The 18,890-nt window shown below is 36.1% G+C and overlaps 1 protein-coding gene across 1 annotated transcript in view; it reads right to left on the bottom strand.

Annotated features, from left to right (window-relative positions):
* Nucleotides 1-18,890, bottom strand: part of CNTN6 (contactin 6) — a 273,814-nt gene that overhangs the window by 58,296 nt on the left and 196,628 nt on the right. Inside the window, 4 exon segments of the mRNA XM_027587787.1 lie at nucleotides 9,139-9,289; nucleotides 11,477-11,606; nucleotides 13,113-13,249; nucleotides 16,886-17,070. Coding sequence (XP_027443588.1) covers nucleotides 9,139-9,289; nucleotides 11,477-11,606; nucleotides 13,113-13,249; nucleotides 16,886-17,070 — 603 coding nt within the window.

Below are 18,890 nucleotides of genomic sequence, written 5' to 3'. Positions count from 1 at the left end.
ATAATGTGTATGGTATGATGGTCTGCTTTTAGCTTCACAGATGGACACCATACGACATTGGAAAAGTAAACTGAAAGCCCACATTGTGGTGTTTAAGATTACATGGAGCTTTGGAGTCAGAGCCTCCTGGAACTGAATGCATTTGTATTACTCACTAGCAGTGTGACTGTAGATGTGATGTTTAACTTTGCTAAGCCTTAGTATTAACCATCTAAAAATACCAATAAATAATAGACCCCCTCATAGGCATCTTGTAAAAAGTAAATGAAATGATGTATCTAACATCTTAACACTGGTACTATAAGTTGATATTATTACTATTGTTATTATTATTATTATTATTTGATGAGATTCAGGGTCAACAATGACTGTATTAGTTAATTTAATCTGAGATAGAACGAAAAAAAATGTGTATAATTATGTGTCTCTAAGCATTCCTAAGCCGTCAAAGAGTCAATCATTGGATGGCTCCCAAAATGATTTGTGTCTGTACTTAGAGGAATCATATCCTGCGCTGAGGAAGGTAAGTGCCTATCCAAACCTTTCAACTGGCATCACGTAGGACACTGACTATGCAGTAAGATAGCCACATAAAAAAACCAGGTCTTCCCACCTTTGTTTTCTAGGAAAACTTCCTACCTACCCTTCAAGTGCCAGCTTGGTTACGTCCAACCTGCTGAAGCCTTTATGAACTCCTGTAAGCCGAGTCAGTCGTCACCATCTTCTGTCTGTGATGACACATACCCCGCTGCCCTGGAGCTGTTGACCTGTCTGCTTCCCCCGCGAGACGGAGCTCATTCAAATTTATAAACCCAGAATTTTTTCACAAGGCCTGTCAAATTGGTTTGCAACTGTGCTTATAAATAAATGAAGAGTTTGACAAGTCACACTTGAGAAGCAGATTTGTCACTCCAAATCAGCACTTCTCGGACTGTGCTCTCAGGAGATCTAGAGCGTTCTGAGGGCGCACCACGGGCTGCTGGGAGGAAGCCAGCTCGGGGCTGCGGGGGAAGTGGGTGGGGCATGGCGAGGGGCTCTGGTTTTCCCTCCAGGACGTTAGCCAGATTGGTTCAGTTTTATACTGTTTTATGAAATGGGCTCTAGCATAAATTTCATTTGGAAGCAAAACAAAAACAAAAACATCCCCCTCGACCCCAACCAAACACAATTCTACAGTGGGAAAAAAAGAAAAAAAGATAAAAGAGAATGGTAAATAATAGCCAGTGACTAAAACATTGTTCCGACAAGCCTAACTTCATTGTGAAAATATTAACAAGACTGACTTTCACACAGTTGATTAGGATTTTATTTCTTCAACTGAATCATAATTTCTATAAGACAGCAATTCTGTCCTTCCCATTTATTTCTATTGGTTAATTTTCCATATGCCCATCAGCGTCTATGAGGAGGTGAAAGTGTAACACATACCTGGAGAGCAAACATTTTCTTTCTAAGTAAGGAGCATTGTACTTTAAGTAAATCAAATAATCAGATCTCTCCTCAAAAGTCAAACTAAGAACAAAAGGTCATTTGTATAAATTGCACTAATAACTGACCTTTTCTGTCTATAAAATTATTGCTGTTGAATATTTATGTAAACTTTGAAAGATATAAATGTCACTCAGAAATTAGAAGCAAATACACTAAAGTAAGTAGATATCATTCCAAGGCCAATTGTATTCATATTTTCAAAAAGTAACTGAACTGAGGACTTATAGCTCCTCATCAGTGAGAAAAGATGAAGAATCAAGCATTTAATATAGGAAACAAAGTTCTGGGGGGAATGGAGATAAAATGAATTTTCTATTTTTCAAGTAACATGTTTGCATCAAACCAGTGTTTCTCCAAGGGGTATTCAGAAGTCTCGGCTTCTCTTGAGAGCAGAGGGCGTGAATTTATATTAAAAAAAGCAGATTCCTCAGCCCTGCTTCCTACCTACTGAGTGAAAATCTTGGACGTGGCTCTGGGATCTGCATTTTTTCACAAAGATCTTATGCACGATCAAGTTCAAAGCCTACTGATACAGATTACAAATCCACAGCAACTGCACAACAAAGCTGATGTATTTCTCACTTTAAGATACAGTAAGTGCCAGAATATAAGATGCCATTTATTTGTGGAACTTCTTTGCTTTGTCATATTTGCCCTTGGTTTAAAGCTACAGGATGTTATTACCCATCACTAAAACACTTTAAATAGGGAACTACAGCAATAATATAGTCTAACCCAAGGCAGTGGTGTAAAAGAGCTCACACCCAGCTGGGCAGGCTGAGTTTAAAGGCAGGCTTTACATCTTTAATGAACTGGAACCTTTTTCCGACCATGGCAGGCAGGTGGTTTTGCATGCATTGTGCTAAAGGGTCAGTGCTCCAGGCCCGTGGAGGCCAGTGGGGATAAAGAATAGAGGATTGGATGGCAAGAGGGAAAAATGAGGGCAAGACTGACAGGAGCACACAGGATCTTAGCTTGTTAAATCTTTGTGTGACAGAGGCAAGAGTATCAGATGCTCTTGACATCTTCAGCATGTATTCCCTTGGAAAGGCTCACCTTAACAAGGCTCTCAGGAGTTGAGTATGAACAATTTAAAATTTTATTACAAAGAGGCAGCACAGAAGGGAGATTGTAATAAGCCTGGCATTATGCAGACTGTCATTCTTCCTTAAACATGGGAGCATATGGTTCATTTGCCTATTTGATATGCTACCTGATGTACTAAGCACTATTACATTAAGTAGTTGGTGATACAAAATAAAATTAGGTTTATTTGCTTGTTCCATTAGGAAGCTTTGCAAAGGGGAGGAAGAGATAGAGAAATTTGCTTGCCGGTTGCTACATGGTGGTTAAAGTTGCATTGAATAGACATGTGTGGAGGGGATGTTTTATTAAGGTTTAGCACTTGGGGGTAAAGGTAAAAGAAAAAGGAACTGTGGTAATTTAGAAAGCAGATAGTGAAAGATACATAGAGAAGGGTCAAACAGGAAGGGGACATCATATGACTGGCTCCCTTCCATTCAGGCAGATGGACCCCCATTAGCTGATGCCCTACAAGGTAAGATGTTCGTGAAAAGCCTCCAAGGAGAAAGTGGAATTGGAGCAAAGTGTTGGGCAATGGGCTACGTAGTGAAAGGAACCACTTTGTCTAACTCATTTAGCAAAGAGTGGAACAAAGACAAACTAATTTTTATTCTGTTCATCTTCTGTGTCGCTCTGCTAAGGAGTTTCAAAAGGTCCTCCCAAGGGTACATTTTTACTCATGAAGAGAATAAAGATCAAATGACTTGCTCAGTAACCATCAATTTTTTCTTGGCACAGAGAATGCCCTGTTCCTTTTTTTCATCCTTCTTTGTCTTCGCTTCCTTCTCTCTTATCTCCTCTTCCTCTCTCCACTGATTCACTGCCATATTTCAACTCCCCCTAGCCCCTTCCCACAACTGACTATTGTGTTTAGGAGGGAGGTCTCAAGGTTTTGGAGTGCCATGCAAATGGAAGTGGGCCTGCTAAATTTTGCGCTTGAAGGCAAAAATATTGAATAAGCACCACTACTAGATTCCATGCTACTTAAGGGGTTCATATGTTCCCATAAGGTACATGCGTTGTGCCAAGGGCCCAGGGCCACACAGAGTTTAATAGGATCATTATTAAGAGATAAAGCACACAAGATTCATGGATTTGAGAAGGTCTGTTTGTAACTCTGCACCCCCCTTTCTCTCTGCAACCCCAAGTGCATAGAGGTAATAGAATTGGTTCTAGGAAGTTCAGCAGTCCTCTTATGTCAAATTGAGGAAATATGATCATGTTCTGAGACCAACTGCCAAGGGATAGAACCTCTACTTTTCAGTTTGATATTCAGTGAATTTCAAAGTATCTTTGTATTTACCTCTTTGAGATTCCTAAGGTGAAATTGATAGAAATATAACCCTATATAACTGTGTGACAACAGTGTTCCTCAGAAATGTATCTGCATATGAAAAGAAGTATCCTTTAACTTGGAGATATATAAATTATCTGATATTCTGCTTAACATATAGAAGGTGCTTAAAATGGCTCTTTTCATTATTAATGACCATTTGTCTGATATATAACTGGATTTTATTTTACTTTGTTTTGCTTTATTTTATTTTATCTTAGGACGTGAGAGAGAAATGTGGTGGATCTTTTCTTTTTCCAATCTTTTCTTCTTCCGAGGAAGAAATGTGGTGGATTAACTTATGAATTCAGCTATCTTTCAATAATAGGAAAAACACCCTATATCTTATTTTTATTGCTCAGATATTGTTTGTGCACTCTGACCAAATATCAGGTGATTTAGGCATTGTATTTAATGCTGCTCATCAGAGGACAACTTGGAGCTGTCTGTCCAGCAGGTTAACATTTACTATTAAATTCAGGAGGTGAGCCCTGAACAGGCAGCCAGCAGTCACTGAGCACAAGGAGATAAATCTAGTAGGTTTCTGTCAGTTCACTTGCTAAGTGGAGCCACAAAGAAAAAAAAAAAGTGATTAATCAAACTTAGCAGATGCGTAATTGATTCCCTCAATTGCCCAGAATGCCTTCCAGAGATAAGCTTAATCTGTATTCATCTTGACTTTCTGTGGTCAAGCTCATGGTTTTTACCCTGGCTGATAGAGGTAAGACTGTTAAACTGGGATTTACATAAAGATTAGGATCACAGCAATAAAGGCAGCCCACGACAGGAGAGTACACAGATCACCCAGCCTTTCCACACATGCTGTCTTTTGAGTCTCATACAACCAAATGGAAGAGACAGGTACTATTTTCTCCATTTTTCAAGTGATTTAACTGAGGACTACTGAAGCTAAAGGACTTGCTAGAAGTTAACTATGTGAGAAGTAGCGTTGGGACTTAAACCCAGATCTTCTGACTCCCAATAACTTCAAAGAAAAACACTTTCTTACAAAAGGATAGTAGGTGTCACGTTTTTGACTAACTTAACATTTTACTCACAACACCTAGTATAGTATTTGAAACGTAGTAGGTGTTCATTAAATATTTGTAGAATGAATGAGCTGATCATGGGCCTATTAATTACTAAGTTTTTGGTTTAACTGTAGAATGTCTTTAAGTCAGGTAGATACAAACAAAGCAAAGTAAATTTTTAACTTTCATTGATTTAGCAACACAGAAAATATTTATTGAATGTCTGTTATGTCCCAGGTTGGAGCTGGCTGCTGGGCCTATCATGGTGAAGGAGAGTGGTGCTCACTACGGTCTTGCTACACTCCAGCTGCTGGGGCTTTCTAACCTCTGAATTCATCCAATCAGATCATTTTGGCTGTTTTGATAATTTACAGCAATCATCATGTCTGGCTCAATCACTTGGTCACCTGACGAAATCAGTGAAATATATATAAAATTATAACTGTGATAGTAGCTGCAATTTTAACCTGGCACACTAATGTTTTGCATTGATTTCTAATATATAATCTCTATTCTGGCAGTCACTGCATCGGGATAGTGTTTAAATAAATCCAGAAAACAGCTACCTCAAAAGAAAAAAATACAAACAAAACAAAACAAAACAAAAAAAAAAAACTGAGAGTATGCTAGTGGTTTTATCCAAGGTCAGGCCACTCATCAGTGATAGAACTGGAATCAAAATCCCTGTTTTCTAATTTCCAAGGCAGGGCTCTTTGCAATACACCCCCATTTTTCCCCATAAGAACATACCTTTGCTACTATTCAATTTAGGTGCTATTGCTAAATGACTTGCAGCTCCAAAAAGAATGAGGTAGATGTCATAAGACCATACCTTCCCAGCAGGAAACCAGGCAGCCCTTGGACTCTGTAATGTTATCTACCTATTTTTAGTTGTAGGAAAACTCTTCTGCTTTTACAGCCTTCCATGAATACAGGCACTTATGAAAGACAGAAATCTTAAAATAGTCAAGACTTCAATTGTGGCACACAGGCCAATAAGAAACATGTTAAATTAATCTCAGAACTGTTGCTTGATCTCAATTACCAATACATGAATTTAGGTTAAATCATGTGAAAACAGCCCTTCAAAAAAAAAAAAAAATCAAGTATGTTCTCCATTATCTGTTGAGTGGAAAAGATCTAGCAACAGAGATGGGCAATTTGGCATAGAGTCCAAGCTTTATCATTTACTACCTAGGTGATGTATGCTGTCTCAATTCATGTAAGAGTGGAGGAAATTGTCAAAATGTATATATTGCCACTATTTTTTTTATCAGTAGGTAATATGGTAAGATTACTTTGAATAGGCTTCTTTAGAGTCCTTTCAACCATCTCTAGGTAGTTACACTTTATTGGAAGCAAGAGTTAGTGACAATGAAATTTCAAAGTAGACAGGACCGTATAGAAATTTTATAACAGAAAGTAAAAATGTGCATTTTCCCACATGGGCATTTCCAAGGTCAAGAACTAAAAACTATTCCTACTTGGAATCATTGTAAATATTTAAATTGTTTTCCATATGTGACGCTTTAAATCTTTCTATGTATACAACTGTGTCATGTTTTAACAGAGGCATGAGAGGGTAGGAATTATATTTATTTTTCTATTTAAGGGAAATAAACAGGCTGGTGTGGCATTTAAAAATGTATATTGGCACTCAGTGTTCTGTCTTTGAGTTTAGGATCTAGTTCTGTAAAATTCCTTCCTTCTTTCCTCCCTTCCTCTCTTCTTTTCTTTTTCATCACAACTCTTAATTTTTACCTTCAACTTCTTTGGAAATCCCCATGATTAGAAGACAAAAAAGCCATTAGGTCAACACAAACAGAAGCATAGGTGCTGCATTTCCCGGTAACCAGCATGAAACCACACACTTAATGGAACCAGTCGGGTCAGAAGGCAATAGAAGAGGGGACAGGATAGAAATCATGCAGAGACACAAAGTCTCACGGAACTGGCTGTGTGACCTTTGCAAATCACTGCTTAAGGTAATCTATAACTGGCAGAGATATATGTCTGTAATTACCATGTACTTCAGGGCTTAACTTTTTTTTTTCCATTTTTTTTAAGACACGTGTTCAGGAGATAATTTTGTTTGTTTATTTTCTTTTGTTGAAACTTGAAATGACGTCTTACTGCAGTGAGAGAACAGAATTACAGAAGAAGCATCTGTGAATAGAAATCACACAGATCACTCCTTTAATTGCAGTGAGACAGTGCTGCACCTGATACGCTATTAGTGACCCTTCAGAGGCTAAAAAAGATCCCAAATTCTTTCTACATGGGGCAAAATAAAACATAAACCTGAAAAGCCATTTTAAAAGCACTTCCCCTCATACTCTCAATTCTTTTTCCTCTCATTTTTTTATTTTATTCAAATCCTTCTCTTCCTCCTCCCCACATACACTGTGTTTGAGTCTTTAAAGGTTATAGACATAAACATCAGTCATTCCTGCTACTTAGGTGAGGACTTTGAGTCACTTTAGGGAACGAAATAATCAATTTATCTCAACTCTCAGTACAGACCGCTGTACAAGAGATACAATGGTATCTCTTGAGTTTTCCAGTTCTACAGCAGTGTCTTCAAGCTTCAATTAGATTTCAGGAATCAAAGAGGAAACACTTAAAAGGAATCCCACGTCCAAAGCTGTTGAGAATACTTGCAATGATCTCCTAGGCTGTCTACACAGAGGAAGAAGTCCAGTCACGACCAGGGCAACAGATTCCCCTTCATCTGTCTTTTCTCCTTAGCTGTGAAGCTTCTGTTCTCCATCTCAAGGTATCTCCTCCAGAAGAGCTTTTCTCTAAAGCTGGTGACACCTTACATATTCGCCTTTTTTTGACACAGTCATTCATTCCACAGATATTTATTGAGCTTGGGTTCTATGCCAATGGCACAGGGCATGTAAAGATACATTTGACAAAAATCCCTGTCCAGGGAAAAGCTTCAGTGTAAGGCTATAGGGCTCACTGGAGACAGAAGACGGTAAGGAGAGTGCCCCAGAAAGGTCTTTCTCTTTTATGAGCTTGTCATGTCAGGAGAGGCTCTTCATGGCACTAGATATAACCCTGATAGCACTCTATACAATCAGCAGTTTGTTTTAACCTCCTTTTCTCTCTCCCTTGACCACAAAAGCAGTCCTAGATCAGAAATAACAAGATGGTGTCCCTGCGTTCCAGCCTTCGGGCATTTTTATTGGCTCAGAAGATTCAATACCAACACCCAAATTTCTAGTTTTTCTTGAAATGTTGGAAGTTCTACAACCCTGTCTGAAGTTCTACCCTCCCACAAAACAATGTCTGCCTGGATTTGGAGTGACTATCTCGTTTTGGTGTAGAACTCACTCTCCAGGCCATCACAGCCTCGTCTCATAAGACTGGCAGACTGCCATTTCACATCACACTTGAGCTGTCCTTTCTTTTACCTGGTCTGTCTTGTTCATTTATGTTACCTGCCTGATCAGGTATGCATGTGAGTTAGTAATACGTATGATGCCTACAAGGAGCTCACTGAAACATTTTCACATCTTCAGCACAATGGCTCATTCCATTGCACATCTGATCACACAGTAACACACAAGGGTCATTACAGTAGAACTCAACTACCGACTAGTCATCTCTGGGTGTACAAGGTTCTATACTACAACTCAATGAAATGTATTCCAAATAGAGGAAAACACCTGTTTTGCTCTATCTAAACTCTCCTAGAAAACATGCCAGTGCTGATCCAGGATTTCTCAATCACATCCAGAATAGAAGGAAACCTCTCTTCTTTCTCTACAGGAACCTCTCTACATTTTTTTCATGTGGTGAATTCATTTTGTCATGGGGTGAACACCTGTGTGACTATTTAAAAACCACAACACCAGGTGTGTGAGTATAAGTGTCTCTTTTGTGTAATGCTCTTCTCACTGATTTCTCAGCAGGCTGGGTCAGGAAAAATCTTCAAGTTGAATATAGAAAAAGGTCTTAAATGATTTTTAAAAATATAAGTACATGCACGAAATATATTGCAGCAAAATTATACAAACAAGTCTTAAGTTTATAAGATTCTTTAGTTTTTGTTATCATGTGGAAATGTTTGGCATCTGTGACTACCCAGTCGTAGGTTTATTATAAGGGAGAGAATTTTAGAAGACTTAGATTTCGAAGATACTGTACTACAGAATAGTTCAAACTATAACAAAAAAGAGATTTATTTACCTTTTGCTTTGTCTCAGGCTCGCCATTCCTCTTTTCCAGGAGATAGTTGCCCTAGGAAAAGCATTTGGCTTGCATTCGATAGTAATATCCCCACCAACTTGAACAACTGAATTTTTTTTAATGGGATTTTTAGAGAAATCAGGAGCTGAGGCTAAAAACAAAATTAAAAACAAAATTGTTAATTCTCTCACTTAATTAACATGTGGTAATGTGATGATGTGGTATACGAGACTAAATTTAATATTTGTACCCAGAGCTCTTTTTCAAACTATTTGCTCAGGCTGTTCTGGGGCCAGTTAGCAACGTGGCATTTTGGAGTTCTATTTTTATTTGAAAAAGGAAGATGACAATAGATACCACCTCAGAATTTTACTGTGGAGATTAAATGAGATAACATCTGTAAAGAAGTATAGCAGACTGCCTGGCACAAAGTATGTGTTCAATAAATGTAATTTATTTTTGTTTTGGTGCAAGTCATTGGAATTAACAAAAGCCAGTTGGATTGGGGGAAGAAGCAAGTTACAAAGAGTCACATTCTTAACAGTGTTTAAAATAAAGAGGGTGAAGATGGTTCCATAAGAGACAGAAGGGATTTGAACCCTGATTGGGGAAATCACCAAATCTATTCCAGTTAAGGTAATGATCCTAAATGTGAAATGTAAGATAGCTTTGAATTAAGTCAGGAATACTCTATTACTATGTCAGATTTCTTCAGGCAAGCCTTTAACCAGCAAAATGGAAATACTCTGCCTTCTGTAGAAGCAGGCAGGCTGAGCAGAAATTTAAAAAAAAAAAAAAAAAAGTCTTGGTCAGTTTCAACTTTGTCCCCACTCAATAAATGTTGAACAAATATCAGTTCATGAGAGTGAGATATTATTAGACTGACTGGATGCATCTGAGTCTTTCCAGCTTCATGAATGTGGGAACCCATGTATCCAATCCCCATCCCTAGTCTAAAGTCTAATTGAGCTGAAATTCTCTCACATATGCCATACTCTTTTGTTTCTAGGCGTTCCAAGTATTGTTTCTTTGCCCTTCCACTGACCTGTGCATGCTTTTGCTTTGGATCTCAGCTTAAAGAGAACATCCTCAATTTAGGGTTATATTCAACTTGCCATGAAGTCTGACAACAGTTACTCAATTATTGACCATAATAATCATATCTTTAAATTTAGCTTTCTTTTCTTGGTGAAACTAGAGGTTCTTTGAACGTAAAGATCGCTTAAGTATTGATAATAATATTTTTAGTGCTTAGTACACCTAAGTGTTCAATACCTAGTAGTAGTGATTCAAAGAATAAACAAACAAATCAATGCCCATTGTCCATAAGCTCATGAAATCTTGTCTCTTTGCCTGATCCTTCCTCTCTTTTATCTCCTTTATTCCTACCATGAAGAAAACTTTGTGGTAAAAGACACTAATGCGTTATTTATTGTAACAGACACCACTGAGATTATCATTCTCAAACTGCTTCTATCAATTTTTCACCAAAGGGACTTATCTGCCCAGCTTTCCTTCAGGTCTGGGTGGCATCGTGGCAGAGTTCTAGCCATCAGCATAAAAGGATTTTATTGTAAGGATGCAAGGCAATTTTGCATTTTCTAATGAGAGGGATAGATTTGGTCACTTTTGTCCCTACCTTCCCCTTCTCCCTTAAGTAGGGACTTTATTTCTGTAGCTATACCAGTCATCCCCTCGAGACTATAAGCATGAGGGGAAAGTATAAAGAATAACATCATCAATCACAGTCCCATGGCTCAGCTACCAAACCTGAACTGCTTGTTAAGAGAAAATAAATACCTGCTTAAATCATTATAAATTGAGATTTTTTTTTTTTTTTTTGATTGGCAGATGAAAACTCTTTTTTTTTTTAACTTGAGAGAGAGAGAGAGAAAGAGCATGAGCAGGGAGAAAAGAGAGAAGCAGACTCCCGCAAGCAGGGAACCCAACGTCGGGCTGGATCCCAGGCCCCCGGGATCATGACCTGAGCCGAAGGCAGACGCTTAACCAGCTGAGCCACCCAGGCGCCCCAGATGAAAACATTTCTAATGGATAATTTTGAATTGTACTCAAAATATCATGTGCTAGGATCAGCTTTGGAGGAGACTTTTTCTGGTTTGGATGTACCCAACAGTGGGCTTCTCTGGAAGCCCTAATGTACTGCTCAAGTAGAATAATAATTATCACCCTGCATTTTTTTAAGTTAATTTAGACATTTCCCATTATTTCAAGGTAAAGCAATCTCTAATTTACAGAAAAAAATTGGATTCATATTATGTATAATCATAGCTTGCTAAAATGTCATTTTGAATTTTTTGGTTATAAATGAATGACTCACCTAATACTCTCAATTCTGCATTTGCATAAATTATCTGATATTTGTTTTCTGCCGCACACTGGTAGACACCAGAATCTGACACATTCAGCATAGTTATGATAAGTGTCCCATTTTCTATTTGAATTCTTTCCTAATAAGAGAAAAGTCATGTAAAAGTGCTAGTATGTTAATGTAGGCATTTTCTTAACCAGAATACATTATTAAACATTTGTGCTTATCTACAAGATGGGATATTTTGGCGTATGAGAACTGATGTTTATGAAGATGAAACTTAACATCCTGCAAGATTCTGAGCAGCTTTTTGAAGTTAAAAAAAGAAACATCCTTCATATAATTTTAATGGTTAGTATATTTCATGTTATCTCATTTCTTTGAAAATTGGCATTGTCTGCATAGAGTGTATATTACTGTTCTGTTATATGGTATATAAAATAATTTGGAAGATTGTACCATTCCAATTATTCCAGAAAATATGGTTAATAATAACGTTAGACATGAATATAATGGTTAGAAATTCCCTTGGCTTTCCATCCTAAGGTCTCCAAAAGACTTGAAATGTGATGACTTGATAATGTTCTAATTGAGTCATAAGTTGGAGAAGCTAAATTCTTTTCTGCAGCCTGCCATAGTATGCTTAAACAGCCAAAATCTGTTACAGAGTCCCATTTGGCAGATAGAAATACAATTTTGAGTGCACATAATGAAATAGTTTAATAGAGCAAATATAATTTTAAAAAATATTTCAATATACTTATTACCATCCTTTAAAGATAATGAAAGTAGGCTGGAGGAAACAGAAAATGCTCTATGCAAAAGGTATTCAGGAAGAAAATTCCACTAAAACCAAAACGAAGAACAGCATTATATTCAGCTTCTAAACACCAGATGTTCTTTGTGTCCCTAGCTGTGCCTACAAGTACAAAGTAAGAGGGAGAATTAACACAATTATCTGGATAATTTGATGAAAAAAATCTGTCTCATTTTCAGTATACTGTAGAACAAAAGTACAATTCAGACTGAAAACTGTGGATAACTGCCTCAATTCCTCACTTCCTATGGGTTTAGGGTCATTAGTTTTCAGGAAAGCAAGATACTAGATAATGTTTAAGAGCTTGGATCCTGGAATCAGACCTATGTTTAGAATATAAATTCTAACATTCACTATCTACTGTGTGACTTTGGACAAGTGACTTAACCTCTCTGAAACCGATTTTCATCATCTATAGAAGAAATAATGCTAGCATCTTTCTTATAAAATTGTCATGAGGATACACTAAGACAACGCATGGAAAAATATTTACACAGGACCTGGAGCGTACAAGAGTTCAGCGGATGTTAATTATGATGATGATGATGATGATGATGTTGATGATATGTGGATGTCGATCTATCACTGACTAGTGTGTGACCTTATGCAAGTTGTCTTCTCTACCCTTAATTTTTCTCATTTGAAAAATGGGGATAATATTAATAGCTACTTTGAGTTTTTTTAAGTATTATATAAATTAGTATATATGAGGAGTATACTACATATCCTAACACCTACTAAGTATTCTATAAACATTAGTTGTTGCTAGTAGTAACAAAATTTCCCTAGGAGAATAGGTGAACTTTTAATATCAACATAGATACTTACCTCTGGATTGAGGCGTTCACCATTCTTTAACCAGGTGTACCAAGGATTTGGCTTTCCACTAGCTTTGCATTCCCAAAACAAACTGTCATAGATAGACAGGTATGTATTTTGGATTTTTTGTTCCCATTCTGGTGGGGCTGTTTCAAAAATAGACAAGAACAACTACTTGGCAATTATCCAAAATATTGTGCAAAATTCCAAGGTCTGTACAAAGCAGAAGGACAAGGCCTACTGGGTCCAACAATGCTGCAAACACATGATTTGGGGGAAGGGAAATGCAGAAGTCTCAATGTGGAGCAAGGGAAATCTTGATATAAATATCAGTGGTCCTTTGGCATAAGATAAGTATTTGCCACTTGTCATTTTGATGTACCTTTACAGCAACTTGGGAGCTGTGGAAAGATGTCCAAATGCAAAACAAGGCCAGAGAATAATTTCATGGTAAATATTAGTGTATAAGTCAAGTTAGAAAATGTATACCGAATCTGAACCCACTGCAGGCAAAAGACCCTTGATTATATTTGGTCTGAACTGTTCTAAAAATAAGTATATCTATATCAGACATAATTACAATTCAAATATGAGCCTTATCACATTTTAGTAGGATTACAATCCAATTTTTTTTACCCTAGATAAAACCTTTGACAGGCAATGAGTACTGAGGCATTTATATTAAAGTGTTATTTTGGTGTAAGGTGGTATTATCCTTACTACCCTTGACAGAAACAGGTGGGGTATAGATTAAATGTTTTAAAACTAATATTTCTTCCATAAAGATGATATGGGGCTGCTAAGCTGTGTCATTTAACCCCTTTCTTTTATTTAGGTCTGTCCTCAGATATGTAAAAGTAGATGAAATTTCCTTTAGAACTGCAAACTATTACAGGCTAGATGTTTTATATATCTAATTGCAGTTAATTCTCCCTCCAATGATTTGTAGAGGATTTTTGCAGAGGTGTTAGGTAACCTGCTCAAGAAGACATAATCAAAAAATACAGAAGCCAAAATTTGAACCCTGAAAGCAGAGCCTAAGTCAAGGGGTTGTGTTCAGGTTGGTTGTTTGGGAATGCCAACCCACAGGTAAGGTGTCAGGAAAAGGAATAGTCACCAGGGAAGGAAAGAGGCAATGCAAGGATCAGTTATTGAGTTGGCCACCAAGATGGGCCACTGTTACTCTTGCTTCTGTGAAGCTCTAAGGGGTCTTTACAACTGCCTACCCAGGGAAAGGAAGAGGAAGCATTTGTTCACTGCTTCCTGCCCACACTCATTCAAGGGTGGTATAGGCAGTATGTATTAGCACATCCAGGTTGTGCGTGCTTAAGTACTGAGTAAGCTCTTGAGAACAAAGAAACCTGGAGGGGGAAACAAGATGGACTTCGTGTGGTACCTGAGATGAGACTCTGTCAGGTTACACCTACAAAACATAGAGTTGTTCACTGTAGCAGTGGCTGAAATAAGAAGTGGGACTGGGAGTCTTTGAAACGTTATACAAGTACAGCCAACTTTCCGGGTTTTCCCACTGCAACATTTGCTTCCACTAAGATAAAAGGTCCTTTAGGGAGCTGGCCACTGAGAAGAAGGAATCATGATGTCTCACTGTATAAAAACTAAGCCTGGGATTACCATCTGTGGAAATCAGGACAACTTCCAGTTATAGAACATGCTCCTGATAGGTTTAAGGGACAAATCAAGGTAAGACTAAGAAGAAGTGGATGCGTGGGTGAAATTGAACCATGTTTCTGAATATTAACAAAATTTTATAATTTGTAGATGATTGTTTAGAAATTGTCTTAACATATGTTTGACCTGGGAGAAGGAATTCATACATAAAATTCATATAGCTTATAAAAGTTTGAAATATATATGGGTTGTTGTTTAATACAGTAATTATACCTTTAAAACACATTTATTTCTTTAATATGTAAATTCTCTGGATGTTTTGGATTCTGAAGACCAAAGTTTTAAATCTTCAACTACATAGTAAATGCTTGAAAGAAAGGACTTAGGATTTCAGGTCAACTCTATGGGCATGGATTTTAGATTTTATTTTTTCCCCATTGAAGGGTTATGGAAAGTCACTTAACTTCTCTGAATAAGTTTCATTTCTATAATGACATTAATGCTTTAAAAATTTCTTTTGGAGGTTATCAAGACACAATATAGAGGGATAGGGTTCTGAATTATAACTTAAACACAGCAATATAATAAAACTGATTCTTTTCTTAAAAATTTCAGGTCTTATGCAATTCTCAGGTAATTGAGTCAATTAATTGCTCCTTTGGGAGCACAATGACAAATAAATTAATAGGTGAACAAGAAGCATAATATTTGTCTTATTGACCAATTATTCATTATTACTCCACAAAGGCCATTTGGACTCATTAAATGGCTAATGACATGTATTCCTACCTCTTATTGTTACCAATTACATGAATTAATATTTGTAAAATCTGTTGTGTAAGTTAACAGTTTCTGTAGAGTTGTGGGAGAAGGCACTTTATTATTGATTTCTGGTTTAAAGATACTCTCATTTTCTGATAATCATTTAGATGCACGTTTACCTATTTAATAGAAAAATTGAGTAACTATTAAAAACAAGCCAAAGCTTTTAATACTTTGGTGCCACTAAAATACTTCCAGTCACATCCTTACTATTTTATTTACAATGGATGTTAGATTCAAAAAACTGTTCTTTAAAAATACGTATGCGCGCGCGCGTGTGTGTGTGTGTGTGTGTGTGTGTGTGTGTGTATAGCGACAACTGTAGAGGAATAATCAGTAGGACATCATATTCTATATATAAAATAGTACTTTTCATTCAAGGTTAAAATAGGAAATTCTAAAGGAAATGGAAAATAAAATAACAAAGGCACAATATGTTCTCCCCATAGGATACTCAATTGCCATTCCTATGAGGTAATTACAATACCATAGACTTTTCCAGTTATGAAAAAAATATATATTTTCTCCAATTACTTTATCATTGATTATAAACATGTCACACAGAAACATGTTACATAGAAAAGTATTTTTGGTCATGTATAAATACAGTCTTAAAAAGTTCTCCAGTATGGATATATTAAATTTAACAAAGAAGTTAAGAATATCTTAAAAGCACCAAACATTCTGGTAATTCTGGGGTGTATTTTATGGTTTGTTTGATGTAAAAAAAGAAGCAAATTTATGCAAGTGTGTATTTTGGCCTGGATAAAAGAAGACATGAAGACAATTTTTATATAATATATGCTTTCATTTGAGATTCTGGTAATTGAGACAAACATATATTTTAAGTGAAGTAATGACTTTATTTTTCTATTATCTACATATGAATAGGATAAAATCTGGAAAATAGAAACAGATACTGAAAACTACCATTCAGTATTATGTTTCTCCTGTCATTTTCTCCTTCTTTTGTGAATTCTACTTAGAATTATAATTAAGATTGTCATGGGCTGTTGCTGCACGTTTTGTGGGAAATGTATTGGATTCTGTGGTACTTTGTGTTTTAAACTTTTATAGCTTTAACGTGACACTGCTGATACTTTCAAGGCAATTATAATAAACAATAGCATGCAAAGACCATGATGGAATTAAAGCTATATTTTAAAAATGGCCATTCCCACCTGTCCATCACTGTATTAAACATCCTAACTAGACATGTGTCTTCTTTATTTCTCCTATGACACTTCCACAACATGCTAATGACTTTCACTACTTACTATGAAGGATATTACCAAATATTTCATGTACTTTTTGAAATTCTATTAGCTTACCATAGAAAATGAGTTGACCCTTTGCAAGATTTCTTCCTCGAAGGTTGCCTGCAATGCACTCATAGAAGCCTTCATCTTCCTGTTGAAAGTTCGGGATTTCAAGAATAGCTTGGGATTTGCTGTACTTGACTTTCCCTGGCAACGGGTTTCCATCCAACCTCCTCCAACTAATATCAGGGACTGGACTAAACAGTTATACCTCATTAGAATAGAAGACGATTTAGTCTTTATGACACCAGGATAAAATAAGAGTGTCCTTAAGAATAATTCTCAAGGAAATATTTTCCATCTATTATATTGTGACTAGTTTTCAGATCATGCAATCATTCACCATTCACTCAACCAGCAATTTATAACATTTTATTAAGTGCCTGCCATGGCAAGTCATGGTGCTATAATCAGGGAATAAATCGATGAATAAAATAGACATGTTTTCTGCCCTCAGGTTGCTTAAAGACCAGTGGAGAAACATACAATAAATAAATAATAAAAAATAATACATTTGTAAATTGCAGTAAATGAAACAAAGGAAACGGTGCAGAAATAGGAACAAGATTTTATCAATGTAAATATGGTGGTCAGGAAATTCTTTGTAAGCATGTGACACTTAAGAGTAGACCAGCTTTTTCTATATTTATAGATTCTAAGACAAAAATACAGATTCTTCTATAGTTAAATTGGTACTAACAGATAACTGAAGACATATGTGATGGGTGATCTAGATTATCAAGAGGGACCAGTTCTATGTAACAGACCTATATAATTGGGAGTATAGGTTCCTTGATTTTCAAAAGAATGTACTCATTTTTACCTTATCCAAAACAAAAATAACAACAAAACCCTATAAAAGATAGTTTTACTTTGTGCCCTATTCCTGTTAGAATTTGTGGAGTTCCTTTATTTATAGGTTTAGCTTAATTTTTATATCTAATACCTTTAGTCTAATATGAGTATCTGTTAAAGTAGCAAAAATATACTTAAAATATCTGAATCTAAGTGCTAACAATAAGGGACGAATTTAGAAATTCATGGTGAGAAAGACCTTGCTTCTTTCTCAGATATAAAGAAATGCAGGCTATATTTAAAGTTACAGCAGGAAAGTATTTCCTAATAAATCAATCATTTGTAATATCAATCCCCAATCTATTTACATGAACATCTTTCCTTTCCTACTGTCAAGACATTCTTCACTCCCTTATAGATTTCCAGATGATTTAAATATTTCTATTCTAAATATATTTTAAATTAATAATAATAATAAAAGTGAATCATTTTGCAAAGCCAGATTGTAAACTTTGTCAAAGATACAGGATTTCTTCAAGTCAACAAAAATAATGCAGGAACTATCCAGTCAAAGGCAAAGCGGTTGACAATGATCTGTGGAGTTTGAGCAGTAAACTGCAGAATATTGGTGATGGTGACTCAGTAGAGGCTTCAAATAAAGCAAAACTGATGAAGTCCAAGGAATTTTTTTATTGGCAAATAATGATGATCCTTTTGTGCGAATCAAAAATATACACAATACAGTCATACATGTGCTCACATATATTTGTCAGAAAACATATCCTCCAACCACTGTGTGATTTGTCTATTTTTCTCAGAATTAGTATATGGTTACAAATGTAACTTGAATTTTGTTAAACACAAAATAAAATCATTATTATGATAAACTTTAGTTTTTGTCCTTTTAAAAAGCCTTGCCACTTACCACAAATTTAGGTAGACATTTTAGTAGAATGGCATATTCCTGCCAACAATTAACCTCAGATAACTGGTTTTCTTATTAGTTCATATTACGGAATACAAAACTATATAAATAAAAATGAAGTTTTAGGAGAAAATTTGTTCACATAGAAAGATCTTCACCAAGTCTGGTGAATTTCATAGTATATCCTTATCATCCAAATTTTTAAAATATATATAGTGCATATGTGAAGATAGTAAGAGTTATTATCTGTGAGTAGTAAGAATAGTAATGCCTTTAATTTTATTCTTTCTGCTTATC

This window comes from Zalophus californianus, chromosome 1 (assembly GCF_009762305.2).
Source record: "Zalophus californianus isolate mZalCal1 chromosome 1, mZalCal1.pri.v2, whole genome shotgun sequence".
In the NCBI taxonomy this organism is placed as follows: Eukaryota; Metazoa; Chordata; class Mammalia; order Carnivora; family Otariidae; genus Zalophus; species Zalophus californianus.
This window is presented reverse-complemented; position numbering and strand designations above follow the sequence as displayed.